At 29.9% G+C, this 18,019-nt stretch overlaps 1 protein-coding gene across 1 annotated transcript; it reads left to right on the top strand.

Moving 5' to 3' along the window:
• Positions 1-1,703: 1,703 nt before the first annotated feature.
• LOC145190986 (axotactin-like) lies at positions 1,704-7,074 on the top strand. The gene is made up of 7 exons (XM_090067224.1): positions 1,704-2,987; positions 3,393-3,607; positions 5,073-5,282; positions 5,445-5,704; positions 5,819-5,936; positions 6,071-6,138; positions 6,480-7,074. The coding sequence occupies exons 1-7, from the start codon at positions 2,437-2,439 to the stop codon at positions 6,780-6,782; spliced, it is 1,725 nt and encodes a 574-aa protein (XP_089923350.1). The 5' UTR covers positions 1,704-2,436; the 3' UTR covers positions 6,783-7,074.
• Positions 7,075-18,019: the final 10,945 nt, after the last annotated feature.

Consider the following 18,019-nt stretch of genomic DNA (forward strand, 5'->3'; position numbering starts at 1 on the left):
CAAATTTATGTTAATGAAACACTCTGTAAATTAACAGATACAATAACTTGTAATCATCTCACTCAAATTTAAAGGACGATATCACCCAAATTCAATGGATGACTGTTAATTAATTGACGTTAGAAACATTAGGCACAATGTTCTTTTATGTTCTCGTAATTTCAAGAGATTAAAACTCATTAAAAAAAACTCATTATGATATAATTCATATAGTTTGCATCCTGAATGGGTAAAAACTACATGAATACAAAAATTGTTTTTAGATACGGTACTTGACAACTTCGAACAGGAAGCTAACGTTTCTGTAACATGTAAGGACATTGTAAAAGTTGGTCCTGTTAAAACAGTCTTTATTGTATAAATCCTCTATTTAACGTTTGAACGACTTTTATGCAGCTTCACTTTTTACTTTTTTATTTTTATTCTTTGTTTGAGATCGTTAAGTAATTTAAACTGAAAAGTTGTGTTTGTAAAAGAATCCTTCGTATTGTTGGTATAAAGAAATCAAATTAGAAAAATATTTAAAACAAGTCTTTTCTTCCCCCATCATTTTAACGTAACCGAGCAAATATTTCATTTCCTATGCATAGATTTCCTAAAACAATATTTCAGGAAGTTTGTTTCAGTTGCTTACCATGTCATTTTTTAATTTAATTTTCACTTGGGTTGGAAAGCGATTGTAAACGAAGGGTAATCCAGTTTAAAAAACTGGCACGCGAAAATTTATTAGGGCTGTCGAGATAAGAGAACGGATGAGAGAATTGTAAAGTTTAAAAAAATGATCAATATTTCAAAATTTTGTATTAAAAGCAACTCTTTCTTGAACATAATATTTTTATTTTAACCATTAAATTTAATTGATTTAAAAAATTGTTCAATTCAACTCACAGAGACACTGTTTGAATGTTTATCTATTTGTATCCCCTGCAAACACTCCGTGTATAAATTATTAGAAAAAAATTTTTTTTTTAGGTTGATTGTTTTTGTAGTTTTCTTTTTAACGGTGTTATTATTACACTTTTAGTTTTATAATATTTTAACTGGAAAGTAAAGTACTATTAATAAAGATACGTCAAGAATTAAATATACAGAGTACAGTTGAGACGTTCAATGAAATGTAATAGATATTTATAAAAATAGGAATTTTCAAATCTATTACGTAAAAGGCGATTTTCTTCGCTCACTTATAAATACAGAAAAATCTTAAGCTTCGGCCGGAATAGTGCATAATTTCCCGCAAAGAGATGGTAATCTTCATTAAAGAAAATCTTACCAATAGAAGAAAAGCCTAACTTCCGGATCTTTTATCACTTGACTGCTAATTTTTTTTCTCGTAATCTAATTTTAAGTCCTGCAATCCAAGTTGACTTAAACGAAATTGCCATAATAAAGCGTCATGCATGCGTACATGAAGCATATATGGGTAAGTGGGTATGAGGTGTGCGGTTGAATCAATATCATAAATTCTGATAATTATTTTCCACTTCGTTACTTAACAACAGACTTAAAGTAAATCTATCGTATCGTCGTAGAAGAAACTTAAACATGATAATGCTTTGAAAAATATATTGGTACTTACGTTAATTAAAGCCTCAAGAGTAGGCATACGAAACTGTCCCTGTTTGCATTTATAAAGTTGATGCTTATAAATCGCTTTATCATTTTTAAAGGTATACACGAGTAATAAAGATTTTTTTCTATCCCAATTTTAGAAGAAAACTGAATCAAATTAACTCAACTTTTCTTACGCCATTTTCATTATTTGTTCTAAATTAGTTATACTAAAAAGAAAACAATAGAACCATTAGGAAAGAAGCTCGTGCTTCCATTTGATGTTCAATTTAAATACTCTCACATTAGCCTTTGTGAGCTTTGAGTGCAAAGCACAACGCGGTTGAATGCTTATCCAAAAATTTATATAGCTTAAACTTTAGAGTTTTCCTGAATTAAATTTTTTATGTGAAAAGGAATTTCTAAGATTCTTTTTCAACATAAAAACATTTTTACGGCAAGTGACTACTTGGTATTGCACACAATTTTTTTCTGTAGTTAATTTTCAGATAAAGCTAAAGACATACAGTTGTTTACAAGCGCATACCTAAGAGCAGTTAGATAAATGCCTCTAACATTTTTTAAATCAAACCAATCAAAAATAAGATGAGAAGGCTTATTGATGACTTACTGATTCTATTATAAACAAAATAATTCTATTGTATTCTATGATTTTACTACGCCGATTTTTTTTTTAAAAAAGCCCAAAGGATCAGCGGTGCACTGGAACAGAAATCGTTCAATACAAAAAGCAAATATTAGTGGCAATATATTGCATCGTCAAAATTTCCAAGCGTTTGTTACGTGACAGATAAAAATAAATTTAAGGCGGATGAAAACTCATGGATAGAATAATTTTCTAATGTATTTTTGGTTGAATAAAGAATGTTTAAGCAATTTCACAAAGAAGGATTTTTATTGACTCTGTATTTTACATGGCACATGCAATATGTTGAGTGTTTAACTTTGTTTGACAAATCCAAATCGTATGCAGTATATGATAAATGGAATATTACAACAGTAGGAAAATTAATTTTAAAATTTAAAACGCAGAGTCAGTACAGTTTATTATTATACGTAGATGACGTATCAGAAGACGAGTATTCAGAAAATATAGAACATCGAAACAGGGGATGTTACTTGGAAATCTCTCTGAATAAGGGTCAGGTTGAAGTAATAAGGCAAACGTTGAGAGCGTCTGGAGAACTTGATAAACAGGTATTGTTAATAGGAGAACACGTAAACAACCTTGATTGGCATACCCTAACTGTAACAAAATATATAGGGACCTTGCAAGTGTCAGTAGATAACGAAGTAGCTAGATTGGACTTTTCAAGTAGCGACGATATATTTCAAATTAATTCTGAACTTTACATCGGAGGACTATCAGAAGAAAAAACAAAACGTTCTTTCGGATTTGCAAAGCTTAAACCAAGGTGAGTATTTTTGGATTTTTTAATTAAATTTATTTAAATAAATCTTAAAATATAAGGAAAATTTAACACAAATGAAGTAAAAATCAGGATTTGCTTGCTCTCGTATTATTTTTAAAATATTGCTTTAGCTTATCCTAAATAATCCAAGCACGCAATGTCATTGATTTTAAGTAGATTGTTTGAATTTTGGTTTTTTTAGATCTCTATTTAGCTGTCAGTTATGTGCGCGCCCAGATTGTCAAATGTCAATCTGGAGTACTCTGATAAGTTAACTACTGAGTACAACGGTTCTGTTAAAAAAAAAGTAGAAAGAGATATATCTAACGGAATAATCAAAATATAATTCTTTTTCAACATCCTTTGCTAAATACAACTTTTTTAAGAGCATTTTTATCGAATTTTTAGATTTGTTGGCTGCATAGACTCGTTACAGTATTCTTCTGGACCCTCATACTTAAAGTCTGCTCAAACATTCTTAAAAGGAGAAAGAATAGCCCCAAACTGCCTGGACGCTTGCAGCATTAACCCATGCGCCAACGGCGGGAAATGCATCAACTTATTTACGAGGGCAGCGTGTGATTGTTTTGGTACGGGATATGAAGGAGAAAGATGCAAAAATTGTAAGTTTTAAGAAAAGTGAAATTTTACTATTCAGGAAATAATTATCTATCTTTATTTAAAAGTGATCAATTGGAAGCCGGCACATTTGTATACGTTAAATGCACGTTCTAATGCTTATGTAAAACTAGATTTTATTGCGTTTAATTTGCTTTGAAAGTTCAGGCTGTTTATTAAAACAACTGCTCCCGAAATAATTTCCGTTTATATGAATTAACTCACGCTTTAAAAGATCATTTTATGTAAAGAAACGGAGATCCTATCACGTTATAATCGCATCTGAATTTTAATGTATCCTTAAATTTGACACTTTAAGTACGGTTATTGCACAATTGGATATTGTGATAATTCAGATAAGACGTAAACGTCGATGAGAAAGCAAGATATCATTGCACAAAAAATCTACTTATCTCGTTTTACGTGATCGTTTATTGTTCTGCATTGTTATCCCGCTTCAGTAATGGCAATAAAAAACAGTATAATTGTACATTTATCGAAGAATTTTACTTATGTTATTTAAAAACTCAAAGTAAGTTTACACAAATATCACTGATGCATACGAAGTACTGAAAACTTTTACTGGATTGTTTGAGTCAACAAAAAGCCATTTGAGTCAACAAAATGCGGTGATCCAACTTCCTTATGCTTCTTCTGAATATTGATCATCTAAAAAAAAAAAAAAAAAAAACAACGCAGAATTGCAATACCAAAATTACAATATTTACGAATATATATCAGTATATTGATCATTTAGATCTAAAGTGGAAATATGGCCCGCCTTTTGAACTTAAAATATATCAAAACTCTTAAATATATTAACGCAAAAAGATAAAACAAAATTTAGTAGATGCAAATTTAATTTTAATAAAAAAGGTAGTTAAAAAAGGGGAAAAAAACTTGAAGACAAGAACAAAGTAAAGTAGGCCTAAAGTCAAAAATTCTTGATTCATTTTGAGGACGTTTATAAAAGATTCTCCACAAAAAAAAACTTCCTGATCCTGCATCTTACGTTGCAAGCATTAAAATAGCAAAGATTACGGGGAGTTATTATCTCCTTTAAGTAAAGGGCAATGTCTTAAGGATTTATGTTTTCGATTTAAACGAAATGAACTTTTAATTTAGGGAGAATTCAGGATTAAATTTGAACACAAACATAAACGTGCGCATTTTTTAATAAAAAGTAAAAATTTTTAATACAACACTTTACAAAATTATTATTAACTCAAAATTATTTAACAATAACTTGAAAATTAAAAAATTATCAAATTAATTGAAATAATCAAACGCATTAAAATACCAATAATCACTTTCTGGTAACAAACGATTCTTTTTTGGCATTGTAAAAGATGATTCGCTTTCATTAGGAGATTTAAAAAGGGTTAAATTCTAAGTCTTTTTTAATGCAATTGTTTTCGATCATTTTTCTGACTTAAGCAGTAAGAGATTTATCTGCTGTTTGCTTCATAGACGCAGATACAATAAATCAAAAGGAAGAAGACTACATTGTGTGGACTGCGAGCGACTCTTACGTGACTACTTCAACTATTTTTTTAAGATTAAGGTACAAAGTAGCGTACCCTAATGGCGTGATATTTTATACAAAAAGAAAAGGTATCATGCTGTTGGTTGAAATTGTTGAAGGGAAGTTAAGAGTAGCAAGCGGCTTGTCCACTGCCAGTAAGGATTATATCTTTTCTTCTCAATGTCTATTTAAAAGTGTGCTACGAAAACAGTTTTTATTAGCTCATGTAAACAGACTTGCTTAGTTTGAACTATCTTAGTTTGTCTTTAGCACTAAAAGTAAAATGAACTTTTTTCATTAAAAGTTTATAATTTCAGTTCCGTTCGAAATAACTCAACCTCAGCATGTAATGGATGCTCAATGGCATTCAGTTGATATTACTAAAAGAGGAGACATTGTGAGTATAACACTGGATTCAAGATTCAAAAGCAATTTTACTATAAAATCATCTGGTGTTGTTGATGGTTTAGATAATGAACCAGTATACTTCGGGGGTGTTCCTTTTCCAAATTTTACTTTTGGCGTAAACTCGATGAAGAATTACGTGGGATGTCTCCAGCAAATTGAGTATAATAAGGTTTGTTGTAATAAATCTTTTTTTACAAACTAATGAAAATTAAGCTATATTTACAGCTTCACTCGTTTCGAGAATATTTTGAAAAGTTAATATGAAAAAAATATTTTTTTCAAGGACGATGTCATCTATAAAGTTCTCCACACAATCAACAAAAACATTGAAAAAGTGGGCGAGGTTCATTTAGGTTGTTCGTATAACGAAAGCAATATAGTCGTTCCGACAGTTGCAACATGTATGTAATTTTCAATGGTCATACAAATTTCAATGGTCATACAAATTTCAATGGTCATACAAATTTCATAAAAATTTAAAAATTATAAACTTGTTGCTTTTATCTGTTAAACTTATTAATCCCATTTTCTCTAGCTGAAGTAGTGAAAGACGTCATCACGGTTGTCAATAATATAAAAATCGTTGAAGTAAACGAAAGAATCGTAAGTTGAATCGTTTACATCTACAAAACTTGCTTAGAAATTAAACTAAAAAAATGTTTGCTTCACTGAAAGTTCCACCAACTTGACAGTGCACAAAATTTTGTTCAGTGAGAGAAGTCAATCAATATACATTAAATAATACATAAAAATTTACATATACATATATATATATATATATATATATATATATATATATATATATATATATATATATATATATATATATACATATATATATATATATATATATATATATATATATATATATATATATATATATATATATATATATATATATATATATATATATATGTATAGTGTGTGTAAAATTTTTTTTTTAGATAGAAAAATTTCACACACGCGAGACGAGCGTAAGTCAAGGTGTAATCGTATGGATAACTGCCGCGATAGTCATTGGAACAATAATAATATTAATATCCGCTGCATGCGTAGTACATCATATCAGAATGAAGTATACTCATAAAGATCGATCGACTCGTTCACTTGCAGATATTGAAAAAGACGATCATGAGACGATTAAAGCGAAGGTTGCTCTGATGAAACTAGACATGGCTAAAGTTGATGCAGATAAAAACATTCCTGAAACCAAAGAGCATTTTATTTCGAGAGACGAAAAGTGTTGAAAAACTTAACAAGAAAATATTTCGTCTTCCGTCTCGGTTGATTTACGGATAAGTTTGGTTTATCTGTAATAAAAACGATTGCACCAATAAAAGGCGGAGAAGTTTCGGCAAAAACTCTCAACTTGTTGCACAGCGAGATATATTTTTGAGAGACTCATATATAATAATAAAAATATGCTAAATTATTTTTGAAAAAAATATGTAAATAGAATATTATAACGAGTTTGCTTGTAACGTAGTAAAAAAACTTATAAGCGTAGTAAAAAAAAAAAAAGTTTAATAGTAATAAAAATCAAGAGATTAGTTGTTTAAACTTCATGGTTGATTACTCGCTTTGTTTTAAGGGGCCATTTACATATCGTTGCCGTACTAGTAAAACCTTCTGTCTAGCTTACTGAATTTTCCAGGAGACAATCACTCTTAAATTTCTAATTTTAGTCCACATATTTTTTTATGATTACAAGGTATAACAATAAAAGCAATCACGAAATCGACGAGCATAATCTTATACAGGGAGCCTCTAATCAAACGGTAGACATAGGTTTACAGTAATCAGCTGTCAAAGAATGGGACAGTATTTTTGACGCAAGGACGTATTCTGATTGGTCAATTCTTAGACATTTTATATTGTGTGCAAAATTAATATCTTCATAAAATTGCATTAAAGTCAATTTTTTACAAAAACGGACTTAAAAGTTTCACAAGTAAGCCGACAACATGTTAACATTCGTTACATTTTTGAACGCTGTAATATTCAATTATGTCTTAAAAACAACAAAAGCATCACAATGCAATAAAACTTTTCACGTCCTTAAGCTTTGACCCAGGAGTTGGCCATCAAAAAGTGTAGTTAAAATTCTTGTTTAATTTTCTTGGCTAGCATATAAAATTGATTTTTCTCTTTTCTTTTCCTTACCAAAAAAAAAAAAAAGCCAAAGTGTTTCTTGTTGAAAAAAAGTTAATGAAGTAATCTTAGATAACTCAAAAACTATGTCAATTTAAATTATCTAATAGCATAGTTTATCATCAATTTTAAATAACAAAATAAAAATTTTAATAAAAAAAATAGGTTCCGTAAATTCCAATCAATAATTTAATTTTGAACAACGAAAATTTAGTCAAATCACGAAAAACTGAGATTCATTCACTGTATTAAAAAAGAAATTTTAATTCTTGATAACGAAAAAAATCCATAAAATGTATAAAAATAACAAGCAACGAAAAGCAGTTTTTTTTACTTTAAGAACAAAGAGGACCAATTTTTCTGATATTTTGTATACAAATATGTCCAATGAAACTGTCCAATATCGAATTCAAGCAGAACTAACAAAAACCCTAACATTTATCGTTCAAAAAAAGATCTATACAGAGACAATTGAGTAGCATCGAGATAATATGAGTAAAGTTGTTAAAACATAGTCATACTGGAAAGAAATTACTCAGTCGAAAAGAGAGAAAGTGGTGCCAAAACTGAATATTTAGATGATCGTGCTGACTATTCTAAAGGATCTAATAATAATGATAGTAATGATGAAAATCTTAATAACAAAGTTGAACCGTAAAAAAATGTTAATAAAAAGTAATTATGAAAAAAAAAAACAAAAAAAAAAAAAACGGACGTTGGCCGAACCAAAATTATCATGATAAATAAGGTAATACCACTGATAACGATTTCAATAAACTTGTTAGAGAAGATCATCTTCTTCTGACCACAAGAATGTAAAATGATGTCAAATCAAATAATACAAAACATGAAAATCTTAAATTATCAAATAAAAAACATCTCACCGATAAAGAATTTAATCACCAAAGAAAAACCCTCTTAAATTTTATGAGAGACATTTGCAAATTTAATTTGTACATCACCATGGAAATTTAAAAGCACCTTATTCTTCCATGATTTTACAGACCAAATTAAGTAATGCCGCAAGAGAAACCATAAATTTTTCTAGATTTTGTTGGTTACTAATAAAATAAAACTCTTTCAAATAAATTAAACAATCGTTTTAAATGATCAGTTCACTTTCTTTGGTCAGTTTTATCGCAATCATAAAAAGCAAATAAAATGTCACCAAGAACGAGACGATAATATACTGATTTTAACAGCGTTCGAAATCGAAGATGGACTACACAAACACATACAGTAGAAGCTAAAGCAAAAGACATTCACATGGTCGTGGATTATATTTCCAAAAATTACTATGAAAGAAGATTGAGTTGGGGTACAAAATACACGGGTTAGAAAAAATTAACCAATGGCAGAGTGTCCTTCAGACCGATAAATTTATTATTTGACTCTAAACGACGAGATTCTGTTCGTAAAGAAACTACTTTCAGAATTTTTCAAATAACAGAACATTTTTTTCAAATTATAATTTATTTTCAAACTATTTTCATTTTGTTTTCACATAAAAACAATATGAAAAATATTTTAAACGATTATTGTTCTAAGGGAGATAAAAAGTTAAACGTGGCAGTTTTTTTATGTATGTATGTATGTATGTATGTATGTATGTATGTATGTATGTATGTATGTATGTATGTATGTATGTATGTATGTATGTATGTATGTATGTATGTATGTATGTATGTATGTATGTATGTATGTATGTATGTATGTATGTATGCATGTATTTAAAGAATATTTTTTAGAACAATTGCTGTATTTTTTAATTAAAGTTGAAAAAATAACTTCTTTTTTGATCGATTTTGGAGGACAGTGTAAATTAGGCATTCAGACAGTATACAGTCATTAACAATCAGAGTTAACTTCTCCTTGAAGATATTTTGTAAATTGAAAACACAGAAAAATTAAAAAATACATTTGCATCTAAAAGTTAGAAAGCTTTTCTTAAAGCTTAATTTTTACTTGTAAAGTTAACCCAGACATATTGAAGAAGGGTGTGTAAAGATGAGATGTGATGTAAAGCTATACTACTTGCGATAAATAAAATTTATCTAACTACTTTCTTTTCTCATTTTTGAAATGTCCATTAAATACAGAGTCAATTAGATATAACTCTCCCCTTGATTTTTTCGGGTAAAACACAATTTCAAAATTTCTTTTTCAATTCACATTTTTACGAAAGCGATTTTACATATTACAAAGATATTTTCGTATGAAATTTTTTAAATACAAAATTGATAAACCGGTTTCGCTCTAGGTACAAAATTGATAAACCGGTTTGTACAAAATTGATAAACCGGTTTGTACAAAATTGATAAACCGGTTTCGCTCTAGGTACAAAATTGATAAACCGGTTTGTACAAAATTGATAAACCGGTTTGTACAAAATTGATAAACCGGTTTCGCTCTAGGTTAAGAGTGTCAAATATTTTCTATGAACTTTAGCTCTGATGCTATTCCCATTTTAAAGCACCTGTTAGGATAGAAAAACACAAGCGTTTGATCCCCAACATAATCTGTTTCCCAAAACGTAAATTATTGCAATTTTATTTCTAACAAAGTTGTAAAAATGTAAAAATAATTTACTGAAAAATCTTATGAAATCACTTCAAAATAATGACTACTTTTCAGTGTTTTTTACAATTTTAGCTCAAAAATAATAGCGAAGGGCCTTCCTATAAGACGATTCAAGACAAAAAAAACACAAAATCTCCTTCATCATCACAATCTTCGATCTTTTTCATGAAGTGAAAACCTAGTTCTTGTTACATTTTTGAGTTCAACTTTTTAAAAATTGAAATCAGAAAATCTAAATATAGATAACAAATTTAAACCTTGTTGCTAGAACAGTTTTATTATCAACTATTTATTTCAGACTCGTTGGAAGATTTGTCATTAGACTTGAGTTTAGAATAAAATTCTTTCCATTATGTTTAGAACATGAAAAGAAATATAACGCTCTCTTTTAAAATAATTGACTGGCCATTTAAATTGACATTGAAAAAACCTTGCGCTTTCTTTATAGTACCTAGTTATAAATGGAATGAAGCCTGGTTTAGATTATCTTAGAGTCGCTGCATTTTATAGATAATCAGTTAAAAAAAACTTAATAAAAATAGGCGATAAAATAAGTCGTCCTGTTGGTTTGTTTTAGGCAACCGAGCGCCACATTTCAATGGGGATTTTTGGTTTCGCGATAAATTCTAATTCGAAACAAAACATTTTAAAGAGTTCTGGTTTTGCTTTTTTCAATGTAAAAAGCGCTTTAAGCGCTAAGTTTACGATACACACCTATCCAAAAATGGTCCCAACCTCAATTTTGAGGACCAAAAAAACGACCGATGGGGCATTAATCTGCAAGGTCTCAGATATCACCAGATGAAAAAATTAAAATCTAATCTCTATAGCCAAAGGAGAAAAACACATTTAAAGTTTATAGCATTTTGCGCAACTCATCGCACTTGGAGCCCCGTCGTAAATCTATTTTGTTTTTTTTTTCACTTTTGGGTTATGGATTTTTTAAAAAATATCAAAAACTCTTCACATATACACTGTCCTCCAAAACATTAGCAACCAAATAAAATAAAAACATTTTCTACTTTGATTACTTATTACAGCAATTTTGTTTTTTTAATTACGCTTTAAATGAAAAAAATGGTTAATGTTACATATAAGAAAAAAGATTTTAACATAACAAGACAACTTGAAAAAAAATAAACGTGAATTTTTGTTTGTATTGGTATTTTAACGCAAAAACGTGGTCCTCCAAAACATTAGCAACTTTTTTAAAACTACCCTAAAAAATGTTAATATCAATAGTTAATGGCATATCCTTTATTTTTTAGGATCAAGGAACAACTTCTCGGCATAGACTTTACGAGTTTATTAACTTTTTCTTGTGTAATCTCATTCCACGTGGTTTCAATAGCTTTATATAGCTCATCGGCGTTTTTGAAGGGTCCTTTGTGTTTTAGGGAGAGTTCAACTTGGTACCATAAATTTTCAATCGGGTTGAGATCAGGTGATTGAGCTGGCCATTTCATTACTTTAATTTGATTTGTTTCAAACCATTCTTTAACGAGTTTAGAGGTGTGTTTGGGGTCGTTGTCTTGTTGAAATGTCCATAAAAGAGGCATATTATTATCAGTATGAGGAACCACTTTTTCCTTGAGAATATCACGATAAACATACTGATCCATAATGCCATTTATTCGGTAAATAGGTCCAACTCCACTAAAACCAGAAAAACAACCCCAAACCATTGCACTTTTTCCACCACCGTGCTTGATTGTTCCTCTTGTGTATTTAGGGTCTAAGCGTTTACCTTTAGGTCTACGTACCTTTAAATTTCCATCAGGACCTTTCAAATTGTACTTTGATTCATCGCTCCAGAGTACTCTATTCCAATCATTTATAGTCCAGTCTCTATGAGAATTTGCAAACTCAATTCTAGCTTTTCTATTCTTCTGAGAAATGAAAGGTTTTTTTGCTGCTCTAAAGCTCAAAAGTCCTGAAAGTTGTAACCGTCTACAAACTGTATTTTGAGACACGGAAAGTTTCAGTTTTTTAATAGTATCATTAGCGCTGTCAAAAGGATTTTTTTTAACATGACGAATAATTTTTCGATCGGTGAAACGACATGTTTTGAGTGGTCTTCCGCCCTTATGTTCTGTTTCTAAAGGACTACCTTTATTAAATCGTTTAACTATTCGACATACAATTGACTTGTTAATGGAGTATTTCGTTGCGATTTCCTTTTGTTTGACTCCTTTCTTGTAATCTTTTACGATACGTTCTCGAAAAGCTAAATTATACTTGTTTCCTGCCATTATAATCCAAAACAGCATACATACGCGATCTTAAATTAATATTGTAATAATTGCATCACTCCGTATTCATCTCTGGACAAAAATTAACAATTAGTTGATTCTCATTGGTTAAGTACTAATAATTACAATACAACAGTTCCCTTGGGCATTATTTTCACACTTGTGCTGCTGATTTTCCGTGAGTTTTTGTGAGTAATTATAAAAAGTTGCTAATGTTTTGGAGGACCACGTTTTTGCGTTAAAATACCAATAAAAACAAAAAAACAAGTTTATTCATTTTCAAGTAGTCTTATTATGTACAAATCTTTTTTCTTATATGTAATATTAAGCATTTTTTGTATTCAAAGCGTTATTAAAAAAATAAAATTGCTGTAATTAGTATTCAAAGTAGAAAAAAAGCATTTTTTTATTTGGTTGCTAATGTTTTGGAGGACAGTGTATGTATTGGCTATAACCTGACAAAAAATCAGCTCTTTAACACTTGTGGTTTGTGTACAGGGACCTAAAGCATAGGGTATGGCACTAAAAGCCTCTTTAAAAAGAGACAACGGATGCTTAACGTTTTTATTCTAACCTTATTATCGACTAAGGAAGTTTCAAAGTTTAATAGAATGAAGCCTTGGCATTTATCTTTCAGGCAAAAAAAATAGAAGCAAGATATCTTTTATCTGTGCAAAGATATAGCTCTTATAGTAGGAATCTCGCCTTTGAAAAAACGGCCGAAATATAGCAACTTTTTGTGGTTTTTATGCTTTTTAAAGATTCAAAGTTACATCAAATAACTAATTTAGTAACAACATTATGTGACTAGTGGATATGGGATTCTATGGTTGTTAGACTTCACATTTGTGTGTGCTTTGTCTGCAAAAAGAGTGCTATTTTTGTCCAAGTTTGTATAAAATATCGGGAAGAAAACACATTGTTAGAGGCATTTTTTCTAATTATTCTGAATTTAAAACATATAAAAACCTCTTTGCATTTTAGTTGTTAAACCCACAGGTTTGCTTTGTTGTTTTTGTTTAAAATGAGTGAACAAATATTGAATATAATAAAATTTTTTTTTCATATTGTAAAAATTACTTTAGAATTGTAAATTAAAAATAAATTGGTAATTTATAAAAAAATTTCAAAGTTAATGCTAGAATCAAGTTTTTTTTATTTAAATCAAATATGTATAACCTTGTTGTGCTTTTTTTTTCTTGCATTAAAGTATCTCCTTAAATCTTTCATTGCTTTGGCCGAGTTTTTTTCGACTATTTAAATGTGTAAACAAATGTTTCTTATTTCCGGGAAAAGCCACAACATTAAGTAATTACATTTAAGCAGTCAACAGGCTAAACAACTAAAAAGATTTTTTATCAACACAAGCTTGTACTGAGTTTTTTTTTCAAACATCAGTTTTTTAAGCACTGAAAAGCCATATAAAAGAAAAACTCATCAAGATTGTCGGCAATCTGTATGCTTCTTTTGTTTTTCAAAATGTGACAGACATATTTCTAATTTCAACAAGAAAAGAATACTGGGTATTTTTTCTGGAAATTCCATTGATTTTAAGGATGATAGAGTTCCATCGGATATGCAAATCCTGCAGAGCAATGGTACAAAAGCATGGGAAAGGCGATAGAAACTTGCCTCTTCCCAAACTACATGACTTTAACAAAGTGATTATTAGACCACAGACCAGAGGATTTGATTCTTGTAATTGTTTAATTTACCAAGTTGGCCAACTAAAAGGACATTCTACAAAGCTCACTTTTTCAACCGATCAAGATTTGAAAGAATCATCAAGTAGCTTTGATAAACTATGCTCAAACTGTCTCAGTGCAGTCAAAAGAGGAAAGGAATAACACATAATTGTTCACAAGCCACCAAGTTTGAAAACTTAAAGAAAATGTTAGCAACTGATTCCAGAACTGCTGAAAAAATTGCGTCCTCTGTAATAACTCAAAAGGTATTTTCTCCACAGGGCACTGTTAGGTTGAGCAGAGAAAGAGGTAGAGCTTTAACAATCACTCCAGGTCCCTCCAGAGTTCAGTGCATATCAAGAACTTCTCTAAATACTTTAGACATGGTTCAAGTTCAAATCAATACTGGTCTTTCCAATAAAAAGATGCAAGAACTGGCTATAACATTAAACAAGACTACAAATTCAAAAATTGTTGAAACAAAATTAAGGGAAAACTTTACAATGGCTGGTCGAAAAGTTGAAAGTTTATTCAAACTTTCCAAAATCTCACTTACAAGGCCATCAACAAAAACTGATTATTTGGCAAAGGTTGTTCACTGCAAGAGTTTAGGGGATTTTTATAACACAATTCTCAGAGTTAGAGCAATCACTTCACCGATTCTCATCAAACTAGGTATTGATAGTGGAGGAACATTCCTCAAATTCAGCTTGAGTGTTATCTCCAATGGTGGATGTCAAAATGTCAAAACAAGTTCAGCCTCAAATGACAAAAGCTTACTGGCTGTAGAACATGGGAAAGAAACAAGTGCCAAGCGTTAGCTACTTGTTATTTCTAGCTAAGTTTATTTGAGAAAATTGATGCGCCTTTCTTTATTGCATTTGACATGAAGTTAGCCAATATCATCTGTGGTATTCAGTCTCACTCAAGCAAACATCCTTGCTGTTGGTGTGGTATTAAATTTAGTGACCTCAGAGAACAGGGAACTCCAAGAAACTTCAAATCCATGAGGATGCAATACAAAGCATTCATTGAGAAAGAGAATGGAAAAATGTGTGCAAAGGATTTTCATAATGTTGTTCATAACCCATTGTTTGACCAAGAAGATGTCAAACAAGTTATTGAGTTTATTCCCCCAATGGAACTTCACCGTCTCCTTGGAATTGTAAATCATCTTTACAAATCAATGCAAAAGATATAGCCTAAAGGCAAAGATGGGCCATTACTTCTCAAAATGAAATTACAACCTCATCATGGTGGAGAGTTTGTTGGGAATGATTGTCATAAGCTTTTGAAGAATACGGATGTTTTGCGAAAAATTATTGAAAGAGAAAAGGCAGACCATATGCTTGGTTTTGTGAAAACATTCCAACATTTTAAGAGTGTTGTTAGCTCCTGTTTTGGAAGGACATTAAATACTGAATATGTTCAACATATCAAAGACTTTAAAAACTCATATCTTCAACTCCCAGTTTCAGTCACCCCAAAAGCCCATGCAGTGTTCTACCATGTTCCTCAGTTTATTGCTCTAAAGGGTACAGCATTAGGCATTTTTAGTGAGCAATCAACAGAAGCCTTACATTCAATCTTCAGTGCTCAATGGGCTAGGTACAAAAGAAACCCTGATCACCCTCGTTATGGAGGCCAGTTACTGAAATGTGTTATTGATTATAACAGCAAGCATCTTTAAATTAAATTTTTAAAATGATTCTTTTTTTTTTAAACAGTTAAACAGTGATTTCTAGAATTTCGTTCTTGTCTAAAATTTTTGTTTATATTATACACTGTATCAATTTATTTATATTTTCATAAAATATCATAAGTTTACAACAAATTAATCAGAAGTATATATCTTATTTTGCAAGCACTAAATAAAAAAATCTCAACAGCAATTTGAAGAAAAAGTAATAAACATCACAACACCACCATAATTTTTTTTTAAAGGAAATCATTTCATGTCTGTATGTGTTTTTACAATAGGAGATCAAGTTTAAATGGGATTTTCATATGTTTGATATCTTGTTAAAACCTATTTCAGTAAAGATATATTTCTTTTTAAAATTAAAAAAAGTTGCCATTATTGTGTGTATTTCCAATATTTGTTCACTCATTTTAAACAAAAACAACAAAGCAAATCTGTGGGTTTAACAACTAAAATGCAAAGAGGTTTTTATATGTTTTAAATTCAGAATAATTAGAAAAAATGCCTCTAACAATGTGTTTTCTTCCCAATATTTTATACAAACTTGGACAAAAATAGCACTCTTTTTGCAGACAAAGCACACACAAATGTGAAGTCTAACAACCATAGAATCCCATATCCACTAGTCACATAATGTTGTTACTAAATTAGTTATTTGATGTAACTTTGAATCTTTAAAAAGCATAAAAACCACAAAAAGTTGCTATATTTCGGCCGTTTTTTCAAAGGCGAGATTCCTACTATAAGAGCTATATCTTTGCACAGATAAAAGATATCTTGCTTCTACTTTTTTTGCCTGAAAGATAAATGCCAAGGCTTCATTCTATTAAACTTTGAAACTTCCTTAGTCGATAATAAGGTTAGAATAAAAACGTTAAGCATCCGTTGTCTCTTTTTAAAGAGGCTTTTAGTGCCATACCCTATGCTTTAGGTCCCTGTACACAAACCACAAGTGTTAAAGAGCTGATTTTTTGTCAGGTTATAGCCAATACATATATGTGAAGAGTTTTTGATATTTTTTAAAAAATCCATAACCCAAAAGTGAAAAAAAAAACAAAATAGATTTACGACGGGGCTCCAAGTGCGATGAGTTGCGCAAAATGCTATAAACTTTAGATGTGTTTTTCTCCTTTGGCTATAGAGATTAGATTTTAATTTTTTCATCTGGTGATATCTGAGACCTTGCAGATTAATGCCCCATCGGTCGTTTTTTTGGTCCTCAAAATTGAGGTTGGGACCATTTTTGGATGGGTGTGGATAGATTATTAAATATGAGGTCTTTATGCCGTGATTACACGTAACAAAACGCTTCAAGAAAAAATAGGCATTTGAAAACATAATACAAGATATTTACCCTATATATAACTAAATTCCCTAAAAATGAATGAATAGTCGATAGTTATGTTAAAGAAAAATGTAAAATGCAGATAAAATTATCCATGAATTATTGTAAAACAATAAATGCTTAACAGTTTAAATCTTTTGAACGTGTTCAAACTTTCTCAAGTTTGAACACGTTCCGAAACGTCTTCCGCAACTTATATATATATATATATATATATATATATATATATATATATATATATATATATATATATATATATATATATATATATATATATATATATATATATAGGGGTTTAAGTGCAACATAAAATGCCTTCTCCAATAAGACTTTTGGAACTCTTTTCCGCGTGTACGACAAGAAACTTAACAATAACAAGGATTTTTCCAGTTAATAAAATTATCTAAAGCATGTGTCCTTGTTCATATCAACGCAGAAAATATGTTCATATTAACGTGAAAAATCTATTAACTCAAATTTGGATATTGAATCAGATTCTAAATGGTATAAATAAGCTACCTATCTTCAAGGGAAAGTACTTTTTATCAATTATGCAGTTAATCAAGAAATTGTTTGATACCAGTTGTTTGATTTATAGTGTACTGATACTTAAAAAAAAAACAAGAAAATACAGAGAGAAACTCATTACACAGAGAGTGCATCTTTTACTCATTAATTTAGATAATCGCCAATGCAAACATAAATTAGATTGCTGGTTATTGATAAATTTAAAAGCGAAAAACTATGAATTTATTCAATTAGACATATT

The sequence above is a fragment of the Hydra viridissima genome, unplaced genomic scaffold, assembly GCF_058129835.1.
Source record: "Hydra viridissima isolate aposymbiotic clone 2 unplaced genomic scaffold, HvirCarnegie_v1 scaffold_11, whole genome shotgun sequence".
Taxonomy (NCBI): domain Eukaryota; kingdom Metazoa; phylum Cnidaria; class Hydrozoa; order Anthoathecata; family Hydridae; genus Hydra; species Hydra viridissima.